This window comes from Microcaecilia unicolor, chromosome 12 (assembly GCF_901765095.1).
Source record: "Microcaecilia unicolor chromosome 12, aMicUni1.1, whole genome shotgun sequence".
Classification (NCBI taxonomy): domain Eukaryota; kingdom Metazoa; phylum Chordata; class Amphibia; order Gymnophiona; family Siphonopidae; genus Microcaecilia; species Microcaecilia unicolor.
Window position 1 is genome coordinate 63129586 of NC_044042.1, and position 17332 is coordinate 63146917.

The window sequence follows — 17332 nt, forward strand, 5'->3', positions numbered from 1 at the left end:
TATGGTTTGAGGGAGAGGCCATAGATCCTTTTCCTTGTCCTACACAAAAACAGCTTGAATACCATTTATATCTTTCAGCGTCGGGTCTCAAGACCAAATCTTTAGTGCAATTGGTGCTTATTACCAAGTAGAAAGTAGACTCATCTCTACCCAGCCTTTAGTTGTTTGTTTTATGTGGGCTTGCTTCTATTGAAACCTCCCATTAAACCTCCTGCAGTGTCATGGGACCTCAATGTTTTAACAAGTGATGAGAGCTTTTTTTTTTGAGTCATTACATACCTTTCACATGATGTACCTGACTTGGAAGAATTTGTTTTTTTTGGTGCTCGGTGAGCTCCGGGCCTTAGTAGCTAATCCATCTTACATAAAGTTTTCTCAACAATAGGGTGATCTCATCCTAAGTTCCTTCCTAAGGTAGCATTGGAATTCTGTCTTAACCAGTCAGTTGTTCCAACACTTTCCAAAATGCATACCCAGGAAGGTGAAAGCGCACTACACACTTTGGACTTCAAAAGCTTTGGCTGTTTATATATGGAGTCGACTAAACTCAACTTTGTTTCTTTTGACCCAAACAAGTTTGGGGTTGACATTGATAACCACACTGTTTTGAATTGGTTAGCAGACTGCATTTCCTTCACTTATGTTCAGATTGGGTTGTCTCTAGAGTGTCATGTTAACAGCTTATAAGATCAGAGCAATGCTGCATTGGTAGCCTACTTGAAGTTAGCCTATATAGAGGAGATTTGCAGAGCTGCATCATGGTCTTCAGTCCACAAATTTGCTTCACATTAATGTTTGGAACAGGATTTTTGACTTGACAATTGGTTTGACCAGTCAGTCCTTCAGAATAAATTGTGGGGTTTAAAATCCAACTCCACCTGCCTAAGCTCATTTCTTTCTGATCTAGGACTGCCTTCCAAGAAAACAAAGAATTAATGAGATGTTATTACTTCTTAAGTCTTGCCTGTTACAAGGCTTTTCCCCTGCAATCCAGTACTTTCAGGCCTTCATACCTGGTTCCATCACCAGAACTGAACATCTCATTAGAAGCTTTGCAGGCTGTCTGAATAACCTCACTTGCTCTTCAGCACATGCTTAATAATTTTGGTTAGGTGCTGCAAGGAAGGTCTAAAATCAGCAATATGGTGTAATGTACCATGACACACGAAGGCAATGGTTGTCTTTAAGACCTGGATTACATATGGCTCATATTCAATTTGATCTCCAATGTGTAAGACAGGAGTGGGCAACTATGGTTCTTGAGGACCACAATCCATTCGGGTTTTCAAGATCTCCAGGATTGAATTTGTAGAGGCATACTTCTCAGTGTTTTTTTTTAATGCTAATTTGGATGTGGATAATCTAGCCAGCAGAAGGCTTGTTTCAAATCACCCCTTTTGGTACAAGATTTTTGAAAATGCTAGTATAGTTCTAGGTGCCATTAGAATTCCCAACGTTTTTTTCTTTTCTTTATTTCAAAATTTCCTTGTGATAAAAATCAAACAATTATGCCATACATATACAAAAGCATTTGTCTTCTCTATGTATCTTGACTGGATTAGAGCTAGTCTCAGTTCAGTGGGCCTATAGAATGCTGTGTACATCTAGTGGCACTTAGAAATAAATAGTTATAATAATAGTTTTGTATAAGAATTTGATCAGCTATCCATGCTAAATTTGCCACTTTGTAACTTTTTCCAAAAACAAAAATATTAAAACAGAAGGACTACATGAGATACAACTGTTGTATAGGAATACATTAATTTCTTATAGGAAGATCGTCAGCCATCATTATAGAGCATGTCTCATGTTGCCTAACAGATTTTCATATGCAGGTCAGCAGGGGTCAGTTGTGTCACTGATTTGTTGTTTGTGATTTCTTGATATACCACTTAAACTGAGCACAGACCAAGGCGGTGTACAAATTACAATTAAGATAAAATTAGATAGAAAGGAATACCAAAATCAATAGGAAAGATGAATATTCACATTATTCAGTGTTCGTAAAAGATTAGTTGGAGACTTCATCAGCAGATGTTGTAAATCAAGTGTCCTTAAATTGAAGGAGGATGGGTGTGGAGTATGTTCTAGGGGAGTAGGAGGAGAGGTTGCTTTGTGTGTTGCCCAGCAGTGAGACATTAAGATTACTAAAGCTGAATAATCCAGGAGTGAGGAACTGAGGCACCAAACAGTGCCAAGAAGATAGAAAGATATGAGGTGTACCCAAGAGAGATATCTTTCCATCTCTAAACCAAAAATTGAGAGCCAATGAAAGTTGAAGTAGCTGTAGTTGAGGGTTTTGTAGTGACATGATGAGGCACTAGTGTATAAATGTGTATGCAAGTATGTACCTGTATAAACTGCACACTCAAACACAGATGCTTTTCTATGTGAATTGAACCTTGTATCCTTCAGCGACAAAACCAGTATGTGATGTACAGACGACTTTTATGGACATTGAGAGGGAACAAGTCAAGGAACTGGTAGGCAAAAAGAACATGAGAAGAGAATTGTAAAGTAAGTTCTGTAATTATTTCATGCTTTGGAAAATTTCCAGTCATACTTTAGAACTGTCAAAAGGTGCTAGAGATGTTCATCCTTCTAGTACAGTTTCCTGGATAGTTTAATGCAAAACAACTGCAGCACTTGAGAGAGAGAGTTCTATCTGTCACACTTGGAAATTGCCTCCTGTGCGCTTCATATTAGCTTCCTCAAGGAGCATAAGACTGGCATAATTCTCATTTCTCTGAGGACAAGTGGGCCATTGTATTCTTACAGCTGGGTGACGTCATCTGACAGAGCCCGGTACGGATGCTGACTAGCAAGACTAACTTAGAACTTTTCTAGCAATGTCCCACTGTGCATGTGCTAGTGTCTTCCTGCCCGAAGCGCGAGCACAGGTTTCTCAGTCTTCATTTTTCCGTGGAGTAGGGAGCATATTGTATTCTCTGTTAGTATTTTTCTCTCTTGTTCACAGTGCCTTCCCATGCAGGTATTTTTCTCCTTTTAAGTATTTTCATTTTTCTTTATTTTATTTCCCTTTAATTTTAGTAGGGTTGTTCAAGTTTTTCTTTTTTTGCGAGTTGCTAGGCCTGTTTAGGCTGAGGCACCAACCTCAGTTGAACGCTGCCCCTTTTGGCAGTGAGAGTAGTCCCTGGGACCAGTTAGCATCAGACCCGACACCAAGGGAACATATGGGGTTGATGTCATCCTCATTGGCACCGAAGGACCACAATGCTGAGCATCGGGGGAAGCACAAGAAGCATAAGCATTGGTCCTTATCACACTGTGCTGGAAGCATTTCGGCATCAGCATTGATGATACCTGAGAAGTTCCGGCACCAAGAGGGAGCGCTCCCCCTGTTTGGTAAAGGTGCTGATGCACAAGTTTCCGAACAGCCAGGACCCCGCTACCGGTTCAGCATCGATGCTTTCTCAGGCTGCCTATCTCCAGATCCCCCACCTTTGCCAATGCCTACCTTTGATGAGCAGTTCCGAGCCGTGCTCAGGGAAGAGCTGGCATAGAGGGCGTTTTGCATCAGCTGCGGATCAGCCCCACATTCTTCCTGAGGCTCCATCCATGCCCTGTACAGAGATCCTGTGCAATAGCACCTTGAAGGGTGTTAACATTGACACATGCAGTACTTCTGTCAACACTGGAGGAGGAAGCTTCCCTGGAGTCTGAGGGTAGAGCTGTACCTCAGTGTTCTTCGGGATGTGGACATGGTTCTACTGAGCAGAGGAAGGCACAGACTCACTCAGCCTGGTGTGATCACAGTGAGGAGTCTGAATGGGACTCAGAGGACTCTCATTACTTCTCGAAGGAGGAGTCTTATGGGATACTTTGAGCCCTCCCCACCTCAAGAGAGATGTAAATCTTTACCAGAGGGTTTCTCTTTCACTAGGTTTGTCAGGGAGATGGCTTCTGCCCTCCCTTTAAGTTAGAGGTGGAAGAAGAGCCCAGGGCAGAAATGTAACTGCCCTGGACTACAAGTCTCCTAAGGAAGGGGTCATAGTACCATTGCACCCGATCCTAAAGATGCACTGACAAAGAACTGGAAATCTCCCCTCTAAGTACAGGTCGCACCTAAGAAGATAGATACACAGTATTGTATCCAGAGTCTCCCAGATTTGAGAGGGCTCAACTGCCACATCAGTCTGGTGGTTGAATCCGCCTTCAAAGGAGCTAGGAGCTCCAGAAATCGTGTCTCAGCACCCCCAGGTAGAGAGGCTTGGATACTAGACTCGTTTGGGAGGAAAGCTTTTCAGGGCTCGATGCTCGTTGCCCACATCCAGTCCTACCAGCTCTACATGAGCCTTTACTTGCAGTCTTTGGTCTGCAGTACACTTAAGTCTTGCAGATTCTCTCCCACAGGAGCAGGCTGCAGAACCTTCACCAGTTGGCCAGTAAGCAGCTGGAGTGTAGGAAGTATCTGGCCAGGGGTGCATACAACTTTTTTGACATAGATCCCAGACTCTCCGCCATGGGTGTGGGGGTGTGCAGACTCTTGTGGCTGTGTGTCCCTGACCTAGAACCAGCAGTTCAGGAGAGATGGCGGGCGTTCCTTGCCAAGGTGACAATCTGTTTGCAGATAAGGTAGAAGTCACAGACTCCACAAAGAAACATACTGATACCATCCAAACCCTGTCTCGGCACCCTCCAGCTGCAACCTCTTCCTCACAGAGATTTTCAAGTGGGCCTAGGCAGTGATCCTATTACTCTCAAAGGCGTAGGTTTCTGCGGCCTTCTCTCTCTATCTAAACCCAACAGCTCCACTAATTCACCTTCCCAACCCAACTAGTTATGAAAATCCACTTCTAATATCACCCGCCTAATCACTCCCTCTTTCTTCCCTACTTAATCTCTACACACTACTACTGTATCTGATATTCTGGAATGACAATGTCATAACAAAACTATGTAAGCCACATTGAGCCTGCAAATAGGTGGTATAATGTGGGATACAAATGCAATAAATAATAATAATAAATAACCCTCAGAAGCCCCAGCTGACTCCCCAGTCGAAGCAAGGGACAAGCTTTTGACTGCTCAAGGAGAGCATAGCCACACTCAGTTTGTCCCAGACAGCTTACCAGTAAAGGGAGGCTGAATTTTTACTAACATAGGTGGCCCCTTGTAACCTCTGACCGGTGGATTCTTCAAATAGTCCATCTCGGTTACGCCCTGCATTAACATCAAAGACCACCAAATTGCCACTGAGAGCATTGTTCATCAGCTTTCAACACAAGCAGTTACTTGTAGTGGAAATCTCCATTTTACAGGCCAGTGCGGTTGAACCCATACCACCAGGGGAAAGAAGGGAAGGGATTCTATTCCAGGTACTTCCTTGTGCCCAAAAAGACAGGGCGATTTAGTCCCATCCTAGACCTAAGGGCCCTGAACAAATTCCTAGTTGAAGAAAGTTTAGGATGGTTTTCCTGGGCACCTTCTTCCTATGATTCAGGAAAATGATTGTCTATGATCTCTAGACTAAAGGATGCCTATACCCACATTTCGATACTTCCCATTCACATGAAGTGTATCAGATTCTGAATAGGGAAACACCACTACCAGTATCTCGTTCTGCCTTTTGACCTTGTCAGCTACCAGCGTATTCACCAAGTGTCTAGCAGTAGTTGCAGTGTATTTGCACAGACAGGAAAACACATACACTCCCAATCAGGATGATTGGCTTGTCAAGAGCACATCGCAGGATGTAGTGACATTTTTTTGCACAGACAGGAAAATACATACACTCCCAGTCTGGACGATTGGCTTGTCAAGTGCACATCGCAGGATGGAGTGACATTTACTGTGCCATAACTGTTCGGGGTGTTGGAGTTAACTAGGGTTCGTCATAAACTACCCCAAGTCCCATCTTCTTCTGGTCCAGTGATTGGAGTACATAGGAGCTCTGCTTGATACATTGCAGGCTCGGGCTTTTCTCCACAAGCGAGAGCAGAGATCTTAACAACACTGGCTTCCCAGCTGTGAAGCAGCAAGCAGGTTGTAGCTCAGCAGATGTTGAGATTCATGGGCCACATGGCTCAACAGTAATGTCATGCCCATGGCATGGCTCATTTCAGAGCAGCCCAGTGGTCTCAAGCTGCTAGGAATCTAGCATATTTAATCCAGATTCACCAGAGTTGACTCCTGCTCTTCTCTGGTGGATGATTCGGGTCAGATTTGACTGTGGGACTACCATTCCAAATTCCACCTTCTCAAAAGGTGCTAACAACAGATGCATCCAGCCTGGGATGGCGAGCTCATGTAGATGAGCTTCACACCCAAGGAATTGGTCTGCTCAGGAAACATCTCCTTATCAACCTCCTATAGCTGTGACCCATTTGAAACGCTCTAAAGGCTTTCAGAGATTGGCTACAGAACCAAATTATTCTCATTCAAATAGACAACCAGGCTACAGGAGATGGGGGGTTATGGGATCCTACCCTTGTATCTGGAAGCATTGGGGATATGGCACTGGGCTCTTCTTCACGGAATGGTTCTCTGAGCCACATACCTAGAAGGGAAGGACAATTGCCTGGCAGCACAATTGCCTGGCAGGCAGACTGAGCAGGGTTTTCAATCACACGAGTGGCCTCTCAACATGGGCCTAGCCCGCGAAATCTCCCAAGAGTAGGGTACCTCCTTGGTGGATCTTTTTGCCACTCATCTCAACAACAAGTCCCCCAGTTCTGTTCCAGACTAAGATCACATGACAAGCTAGCGTCGGATACTTTTCACCTACCTTGGGGGAACAGTCTTTAATATGTATATCCTCCAATACTTCTCATAGAGAACGCTTTGCAGAAACTCAAGCAGGGAAGGGAACTATTATCATAATCACTCCCTACTGGCTGAGGCATATATGGTTTCGTCATCTTCTGGAGTTGTCCTCCAAAGATACGTGGAGATTGGAGTATTTTCTAACCCTGCATCCCAGCCTCCAATCCGGGCTCTCACGACTTGGTTGTTGAGAGTATAGAATCGTAGACTTGCCAAGGGTATCGCTAGCATCTTGCTGGCTTCCAAGAAAGACTGCACTAAGAGTGTTACTCATTTAAGTGGAAGAGGTTTGCCGTCTGGTGTGAGGGCAAGGCCTTAGATCTTCTCATCTGTCCTACACAAAAACTGTTTGAATACTTCCTGCACATCTGAGTCTGCTTTGAAAATCAACTCTGTAAGGGTTCATCTAAGTATGATTAGTGCTTATCACCATGTAGTAGGTAAGCCCATCTCTGTACAGCCTCTAGTTGTTCGCTTTATATGAGGTTTGTTATTAACAAAGCCCCCCTGTCAAACCTTCCAACTGTCATGGGATCTCAACATTCTCTTCACCCAGCTGATGAAATGCTCCTTTTGAGCCACCTGACTCCTGTCATCAGAAGTATTTGACTAGAAAGTTGTGTTTTTGGTGGTGGTCACTTCAGCACACAGAGTCGGTGAGTTTCAGGCCCTAGTAGCTTTTCCACCTTACACTAAGTTTCATCACAATAGAGTATTCTCCGCATGCACCCTAAGATCCTTCCTAAGGTAGTGTCGGAGTTCCATCTTAGTCAGTCATGCTGTCAACATTTTTCCAAAAACCACATGCCTGTCCTTGGCTAGAGTGTACTACATACCTTAGATTGCAAGTGAGCCTTAGCCTTCTATCTGGAGTGGACTAAATCCATAGACAGTCCACCCAGCTTTGTTTCTTTTGATCCAAACTGGATAGTGGTAACCATCGGCAAACGCACAATTTCTAATTGGGTAGCAAATTGCATCTCCTTTACTTATGCCCAGGCTGGGCTGATGCTGGAGGGTCATGTCAAGTGCTCATAATGTCAGAGGCATGGCTACGTCGGTACTCCAGTTGAGGTCAGCCTCCATAAAGGAGATTTGGAAGCTGTGACATGGTCACATATTCAAATCTCTTACTGCTTTGCGTTGAGCAGGGTACCTGATGTGACAGTTGGTTCGGACAGGCAGTCCTGAAGAATTTGCTCAATTTGTGGAATACAATCTCCCCTCTCCCCCCCCCCCCCCCCCCCGGCCCCAGTTTTCTTTAGTTCCAGGCTGCACCTTCAAAACTAATATATAAATAGTTTCAGGTTAATTGACTTCCTGCTTATTTATTATTTAGATTTTGCTCACACCTTTTTTTAGTAGTGGCTCAAGGTGAGTTACATTCAGGTACTCTGGATATTTCTCTGTCCCAGGAGGGCTCACAATCTAAGTTTGTACCTGAGGCAATGGAGGGTTAAGTGACTTACCCAAGATCACAAGGAGCAGCAGTGGGATTTGAACACGCCACCTCTGGATTGCAAGACCGGTGCTCTAACCACTAGGCCACTCCTCCACTCCACTCCTCTACTTCAGTTTAGCCTGCACTTTCTCCCTTAGGAAGCATTTCTTTTCTTTCCTCTTTAGCCCCATCATCTCGGTTTCTCTGTTTGGCCGTTCTGAGCCCTCATGTTCAGTTCCAGGCTTTGCCTGTCGGCATGGCTATGGCTCAATTCACCTTTTCCTAGGTTTGGGAACTTTGCAGCATTCTCTGCAAGGACAGCATCAGAGTGCACCTCACTCTAGATGAGATTCAAGAGTTTATCTTCCCGGTCTTCTTTAGTTTTTATTGACATGACTGAGAAAGCTGAGAGCACTTGTCGGGAGGGGCACCAGCGCATGCATGGTAGGACGCTGCTAGAAATTAGTCTTGCTAGTCAGTGTCTGCACCGGGCTCTGTCAGATGACATCACCCAGCTGTTGGTCCTCGGAGAACACCTGCTACAGATGAGTAACTTTTCTGTACCAGTGGGACTGGAAACCCATGAGTTCAAGCTATACTTACTCCATCTGCTCTACTTTTTAACCAATAATCAGTCACTCCTGTCATATAAATGGCATTTATACTGCATTATTTTGGGTGTCAGTTGGTTCATGTGGAGCACATCATCTGAAGTTAAATGTCCTGAACTGGAAACGCTAAAGATATACTAGCTTAGAATCAGTATGTTCTGATAAGACAGTCAACTGGTACTTTACCCATGGGCTTTGCACCAGTTTTTAAAGGGAGGATGAAAGCATACTTTCTCTGTGAATATTGCCTTAGGAAAAAGTACTCTTAAAAACATGCAGCTATTTTTTACCATAGGAGAAAGGGTGTAGTCTCATTCCCCACTCTAACCTACCCCCAGTTCAAAAGAACAGCTCCACTCAGTGTGGAATACAAGCAACTTTTCATCTGGATGGAAGTGGGCAATTTCCCAAAACAACTTCAGATAAATACCTTTTGAAAAATTGTCATCTAAAATCTGAGCTTCCAATTAGACATGTATGTGTCAAAATTTCTAAGTTTGTTTTGGTCAAATCTATACCACTGTGGCAATGTGTAGTAGTCCAGCTTAGGGGCCCTTTGTACTAAAGCTTAGCACGTGCTAACGGACATTAGTATATGCTAAGTGTCATGTGGTCCATAGTTATAGAATAGAATGCACAACATTTAGCATGCACTACACTTAGTAAATTAGGTGTTTTATTAAAGCCCCAGACAGTCCTAGTACATTGCCATATTTTATTCTGATGCTTATTTGAAAGACAGATCTTGGTGCTGAACAGGTTAAGGTTGTGGCTCCAAAACTCAGATGCTCAAAGATCCAGCTGCATTTGTTTTCCTTAGGATTAAGAATGAGAAGGAAGAGCAACGCCGTGCGGAGGAACAGAAAATCCAAGGGCTGGTCGATCAGCAAAAATTATACCCCAGAGAGAGAGACCATGAAATCCTAACTCAACATATATTACAAGAAGAAAGTGTTAGAGAGAACAGAGAAAAGGAACAGAGAAGTAAAGAAAATATCAGGTAATGACCAACATGGAGAGAAAACATTATTTATATGTATAGAACATTTTTACCAAAGCAGAAAATAAAAGGTGAAGTACCATAGAAACAGATGACAATATTGGGAAAACGTAGAGAGGAGAGATTAACTTGACATATCTAGCATATAAAATGATTTCCCTGTGGCTGCAGACTGATGTGTCACATGACATTCTAAAGGACTTTCTCTTGGTCAGAATTTTAGTATTGAACTATATTTTGAAATGACATGCTATCTGATTGCACTAGCCATTAGTTTTTTCCTTAATAGTTCTCTTGTTGGTTGGGTTTTAAATTAATTATGTATTGCAATGTATATATTTTGGCCCATCAATAGTCTTTCTTTGGTCTTACAGCTCAAATCTGTGTTAGGACTTGGAATAGCCACCATGAATCCTCATTCACAACCAGCAAGGGATTTTTTTATTTATCCCCTGTTTTATAGTCCTCCCTTCTCAGTCCAGTCGTGAGGATAATGTATCGGTCTGTCATTTGGAATCCTGCAGTTGTGGACCCTAAATCCAGTAATTAGCTGTGGTCATTGTTCTTTGTTATCTAATGTCCCTAGTCTCAAGTATATGCTTTCTTAGAACTTGCTGATTATGGTCTACCTGACTTCCTTGCTCCTATGGGAATTTGGAGGAAGACCTCTGCACTTATGTCCAAAGGAAGATTGTGATTCCTAGGTCGTGATCTGCTTTACTGTCACAAACTTGAGGGATTATAGCAAATAAGGTCTGATGTAGAGGCTGTGAAGGATAAAGTAGAATTGCTTAACAAATATTTCTATTCTATGTTTATAGATGAAGGGCAGGGAGTAGGATCTCAGAAACAAATACAAATAGGAATGGAAATGGTTTTGGAACTGACACCCTATACTTCTTGAAGCAGGCGAAATCTTTGATCTTCTCCCAAACGTTTAACGGAAGAAGCAACTAGCTAACAAGTTACACTCAAGGATTTAACTTCACATATTGCAGCAGAATTTTCTTATCCACTCACTCTAGCTGAGATCATTTTGTGTACCTTTTCTTTCTCCACATTCAATTTTCAGCACTTGTTTATTGCTGGGAATAGTCCTGGAGAACTGGAGATGGGCTGATATGGTTCATCTCCACACAAGCAAAAGAGGTTGCGAACTACAGGCAGTTAGTCTAACCTCTGTGATGAGTAAATTAATGGAGAAACTAGTAAAACGAGAGAGTGCAGTTTCAAGAATTCAGTGGATTACAAGATCCTTGGCAGTATGATTTTACTTAGGGCTTGTCAGACTAATCTAAGAAGCCCTAATCTAGTCAGCTCCGCCACTGTCTTTGGCAAGCATAGAATTATGTACAACGGATTGCTCATTTTGCGTGAGAATAAACCTAATGCTATCTTTTATAGATACATTGAAGCCTTGAGAGCCCAAATGAGGGCAAAGATCCAGCTGTACAATATTGAATTACCTCCGCTGTGTTCCTGTGGTACAGATTTCTGGGATTCACATCCAGATACATGTGCTAACAATTGCCTGTTTTACAGAAACCCCAAAGGTAGCAATGTGTTTTGATGTGTTAAAATAAGTGGGGAAAGTATTCAGAGCATGGTTCATGAAATTCTTTCCAGTCTCCCTGTGTGTGTGCTTTGAGTGTATGTGTGGGGGTTTTTGTTATCTGTATGTGTGTCTGACCTGGAGAGTAGAGGAGTATCCAACCATTCTTTGGTTTGGAAAGAATAATGAAGTGAAACAAAATATATCACTGTCAACATATTTCTTTTATATTTTGGTTTTGCATCTCACCCTAATATCTTAGTTTGTTATGTACCTAATACTATAAGGAAAATTCAGGGGCTATTGCAAAATCACTCACGATTTAATTTGATTACTATCTTGGAGTCCTCTGTCCAGGAACCTACCATGAGGGAAAACCTTACTGGTTACCTTCGTGGCACCAACTGGAAGGGGCTAGTTTTGGCAACTTTTTAAAGGAAAGGACTAGACCCATTCTTAGTTTTTTCCTGATATGTCTCCTGGAAGCTGAGACCCAAGGTGTTGTGCCTGGGTAAAACTTTCTTATGAAGTTTCCTAGGAATTGGCTGTTAGATATCTCGGGAAAGACTGTTTTTGGGAACCCTGTGCAGTTGCAGGAGTTGATATGTGCATAGGAAGAGATTGTCAAATACTACAAGGTTTTCTGGTAACTAGTAGAGAAAAGGTTAATAATGGATATTGTCAGGGTATGTATGAGTGTCTGGTAACACAAGTGCCTGGTAAATTTTCCTTTGTCACTCCTCTCCATTTTTCCTTTGCTTAGAGCCTTGAATTTAATTATTTACATGGTGTACATGTTTATAAGTTAAATTTTCTTGTATTAGTGTTCTGTTGCTTGATTAGTCTGGATTGATTTTTGTTGATTTATTATTGTACCTTAATGCATTTTAGTGTAACTGGTATAGCACAGCTTGTGTTAAATCACAAGTTGCAATATTCTTATAAAGATAACACTGGCTTTGACCTGACAGTTTGCTCCCTGGGTCATTGGGCTAGTAACACGCAACCAGAAGCTCTGGAGAGCAGCCTTAAAGGTGCCACTACAGAGCTGTTGGTGAGTGGACATTCCCCCCCCTCCCACAACCCCTGTCTATATTCAGTCTTCTCCCAGCCACCTGAATTCATTAGAGCTCTGCTAGACACAACTCAGGCAAAAGCTTTTCTACCACAGCAGAGGATCGCCAGTCTGGTTAGTGGAAAATATCTAACAAGTCAGCAGACATCTGTATTGGAATATATTATAGATGTGGGGCTACATGGTCTCAACAATATATACAACCACCCCAGGCAAGTCTCAAGATGCGATATAGACAATCGGGCAATGATGTAATACATCAACAGGGAGAAACAGGATCATACCTCTTGTATTGGGAGATTGTCAGCATGAGGAACTAGAAGATTTCTTAAAGGATAACCCTCTTAAGGCCAAGTACTTAGCAGATAGGGCAACTCCCTGGTAGACAGAGTCATGAGCTATAGCTACGTGAGTGGTCCATAGTATGAGGAAGTGGCTTAGAGAATATTTCAAAACTAGGACAGTTTCTTGATAGATTTGTTTACCACTCCTCAGAACAAAGTTCTGTTCCAGGATGGGGATGTTGACTGTATGAAATATCCTCTAATACTATTGAAAAAAACTGAAACTGGACCAGGGAACCATGATCTCATTGCCTCTTTTGGCCAAGACAAGTGTGGTGTCCTGTTTTAAAAATCTCCATAAGAAGTCCCATAAAAGTGGAATTCCTCCAATGCAGATCATGCAAGCTCAGGGGATTCTGTCCCTTCACCCTCAAAGTTTGGATGCTGAGAGAATAACTTGGCTTCCCTGGATTTGCATGACACTGTTTTGCTGGTGATATTGACTTCCAGGAGAAATTCCACTAGAAGGTTATAGTTTTAAATAGAAAGACCCTAGGCCCTTTTTCTGTCCTACACAAAAACTGCTTGAATACCTCATCTGTTTGAGTCAGGTTTGAAAACCAGCTCCATTAGAGTGCACCTTAGTGCAGCTGGCACTTACCACCATCATATAGAAGGTAAACCCATCTTTATGGCTTGCTTCTTTTGTATCCTCCCACTAAGCTTTCTGCCGTGTTATGGGACCTCAACATGATGTAAACTCAGCTGGTGAAAGCTCCTTTCGAGACACTTCCCTTGACCTCATCACACTGTTGCCATCTTTTTTTTTTTTATTGTTTATTGAGGTGCCATCTTTTTAATTCAACTAAAAGTATATAATTTTAGCTAGGCAGTGGAGAGCAGCTTTCAAATAGTCCAGTTGAGAATTATGTTCAACATAGTGAATGAAAACAGTAACAAATGTTTTTTTATTTTCAGCATACACACAAGCTCTGCAGTCTGTCATCTCATCTTGTGACTTGTGGAACAAGATACAGTCCCAAGACTTTCTGCTAGAACCATCACCTCTGCACAGAGCAGTTGGTTGAGCCAACCTCTTGTGAATCAATGAAGTTTCATTTTGAATCAGCAAAACTAGAAGAAAAAAATTCCAGTATGATTTTATTGGGTAGTGGGGTGGGGGGATATGGGCAGAGGGCTTAGTAGTTTCTTCCTTTTCAATTCCAGCTAAATTGAAACCAGGGCTGGAATCTGGTGCCAGAAAACCTTCATTTATATTTACTTGGGGATATTTTCCCTATTTTGCATTCCCCCCTCAACTTAGTTTCAGTCAAGTCATTATAACAGGAGTCCTCAGCAGGTGGCCATGCAGTAGATCATTTTCCAGAATCGTGCTTTATGGCCCCTAAATTCTGCTTGTAGGTTTCAGTGTTGCAAGATCACTCGTGCTCCTCTCCCTCTTGGTCCTCAAATGTTGCCTCTGTAGCATATCCAACCATGCCCCAGCTAGGGAACAAAAGACCCAACCCAGAAATCAAACCCAAGTTTTTCACATGGCAATACTGAACACTGCTATTGACCTGGCCCCTGAAAGATTTATCCAAGACACATTAAACTAATATTTTTCTTTTTGTAATCCAGTTTCTAGATTTCCCAGTACTTGTTGGACCTGTTCCTTGATGTTTCATCACATGATATCATGGCTTAAAGGACTGGTTTTATTGTAACTTATTGTTTACAGCAATAGAAAATAAAGATCAGTGTGGTATATGTGAGTCAGATTTTTCTATATGAACCTCACAGCTAAACTGCATTGTATAAGCAATAATGAAAAATTGGTCTTATCTGCCATCATTTACTGTTACTAATACTGTGAAATCTTTTTTTTCCCTAAAGACAAGCAAGATAGTTGATCCTCACATGTGGGTGATATCATTGATGGAATCCGGACATTGGAAAGCTCTTCCCTAATCTTTCTAGAAGTGAAGCTTTTGCTTACTCTGCATACACACGAGTTCCCACACTGCATCATCATGTGGAACTCCATTTTTGTGTGTGTGTGTATGTAGTAGTAGTAGTGGGGGGGGGGGGGGGGGGGGGTTCTCTTTCTGGTTTGTCACATGTGGTTTACTAATTTCTTCCTTTTAGTCTCATTGGATTTTCAGTGTTATTGAGGTTTGTTTACTTTTTTGCATCCATCTCCTTTCTGGCAGCTCAGCTGCGCTGTTTTGAAAATTTGAGTCTTTTAGTTTGCATTATCTATTTTTTTTCAGCAATATAACCAAAAGCCCCCAGCGATTTTAAAATAAGCAGGTTGTGTGGCAAGACCATATCCATAGCAGAAATTACAACTGGTGTGTGCAGTGTGTATGCTGAGATCTCAAAGCCTCTGAAGTGTCAGTGTGCCTTCAGATGACACAAGGAAGTCTTTGTGGCTGGGAAGAGCAGAAAGGAAGGTTCTCTGCTATACTGAAGTCCAATCTAAGCTCAATCACCATTTAACCCAAAGGGACCCTTGAGCTAAAGTAGGGGATGATGCATTGACAATGAGAAGACCTTGATCTCCCTTACTATTAAATGTCAATAGAGCATTTCACAATAAGACATTTTGACTGATACCAGGCTAAAGAAGACAAAAGATTCCATCTCTTTGGTACCAGCAGCAAGGACTTCCCATCTCAGTAAGAGGCAAAAATGTATTGACATTGATCCTCATCAAGGCATGAAATCGGGAACACTCAAATCTTACCTGCAGCTATATCTATAAAGCGCTCCTGGATCGAAGAGTACTTGACCTCTTCAGTGTTATCAGGGTGTGACAGATACTAAGGGTCCAGGGCTAGGCCACAGAGTCCCAAGGTTAAGCCACACTGCAGTTGGAAGCAGCTTGTAAGCCACTCACTGCTGCAGTCTGAATATTGACCTGAAAATGTATCCATTTAAAGGGCAATTCTATAAATGGACGCTGACAGTTACGCAAGCCTTGTGAGCATAAGCACAGTGTTGATTGGCACTTATGCACCAATCGCTATTCTGTAAACATGTGCATAGCTGCAAGAGGGGCATGTCTCCAACTTATGTGCACAGCTTATAGAATAGCACAAAAGAAGGAGACGCAAGCCTCACAAAAACAGCAGAAAGGAAACCATAAAGCACAAAAAGGAAAAGATTCTCAAATTCTAACTGATTTTTATTGGAGAATCTTAATGCCATATGTTGAGAGAACTTGACACAGCCATGTTTCAGCAACAAATGCCTGTGTCGGGAATTTTTCTATCCTTAAAAAGCATTCAGAAATATTCAAAATAAGCCAACAATGTTTAAAAACATGCATTACAAATGAAACCTAAAAACATACATTTCATATAAAAGAACTACCATATCGTATAAAAAAAAAAAGAAACAGAATACATTCATTATATGTAATGTCACATAGATGCACATGTGACTATAAATATGTGCATAACAATTTATATAAAATGTCAAATATAAATGAATAGATAATAAATATAAACTATCAATTGGCCTTAAAAAATTTTTTAACTGTAAAAACCACCAATAAAGGTGATTTAAAGAACATGAAATGAATTTAAAAGACCCTCAATAAAATGAATAGACAAACTGTGTATGTACATGTAAAGTACAAAAAAGTATGAAACAGGCATAATAAAATATAAATATAACATATTAAGCTATAAAAAAAAGCAAAGCAACCACTATTCAATATTTATGCAGGACTTGAATAAAAATTAAATTTGATATATAGATTCTCATACCTTTTTGAAGTGAGAATAAGAGTCGGACTTTGCAAGTTGGAGTATACAATTCACTGCTTGCCGAAAAATGGCCTGCGCTGATGTAGGCGCGTGTATTGGATGTGTGCAGGTCCATTTTTCAGCTCACCTGCAGAAAAAGGCCTTTTTTAAATCCAAAAACGGATGTGCGGCAAAATAAAAATTGACACATGTCCATGGCCTGAAACCTTATCGCCACCCATTGACTTAGTAGTAATGTCTAAAGCGTTAACTGAGTGGTTGCGCATAAGAATTAGAATTACTGCCCAGGGCATGCTTTAGTCTGGCGATAGTTCTAATTTGATGCATGTTGTACGTTCCTTAGTAAAAGGGCCCCTATATGACGGTATGAACATGACAAAATAAGTCATGTATACTCTAATTACCATAAAAAGTATATAAATAGAGATATATTTAGCACTCCCATCTTATTGAAAAAAGTTGTCAAAGTGGCATTCATGTGTTAGTGTCAAACCGCTGCAAGAATGGTGCAAGCATGATATTACTGTGAAACTGAACTATATGATTTAAAGCGGGCTTGTCTAATCTATGGGCCAGAATCCAGCCCAATTGCTTTTTTATTTATTTATTGCATTTGTATCCCACATTTTCCCACCTCTTTTGCAGGCTCAATGTGGCTTACAATAAGTCATGGATAGTGGAAATATGAGGAGAGAAGACATTTGGTGTTACAAAAGGAATTGGGTTGCATGGTAATGTGATACATAATGGTAGGAAAAGACAGAAGGTAGTATTTTACATTCAGGATATAATTGAGAAATTCAGATG

At 41.6% G+C, this 17332-nt stretch overlaps 1 protein-coding gene across 1 annotated transcript in view; it reads left to right on the plus strand.

The window, feature by feature from the left end:
* CCDC15 (coiled-coil domain containing 15) overlaps nucleotides 1-14507 on the plus strand; it is a 59788-nt gene extending 45281 nt beyond the window's left edge. Inside the window, 6 exon segments of the mRNA XM_030220465.1 lie at nucleotides 2416-2443; nucleotides 2446-2481; nucleotides 2484-2517; nucleotides 9659-9838; nucleotides 11243-11391; nucleotides 13728-14507. Coding sequence (XP_030076325.1) covers nucleotides 2416-2443; nucleotides 2446-2481; nucleotides 2484-2517; nucleotides 9659-9838; nucleotides 11243-11391; nucleotides 13728-13837 — 537 coding nt within the window. The 3' untranslated portion in view covers nucleotides 13838-14507.
* The last annotated feature ends 2825 nt before the right edge of the window (nucleotides 14508-17332 follow it).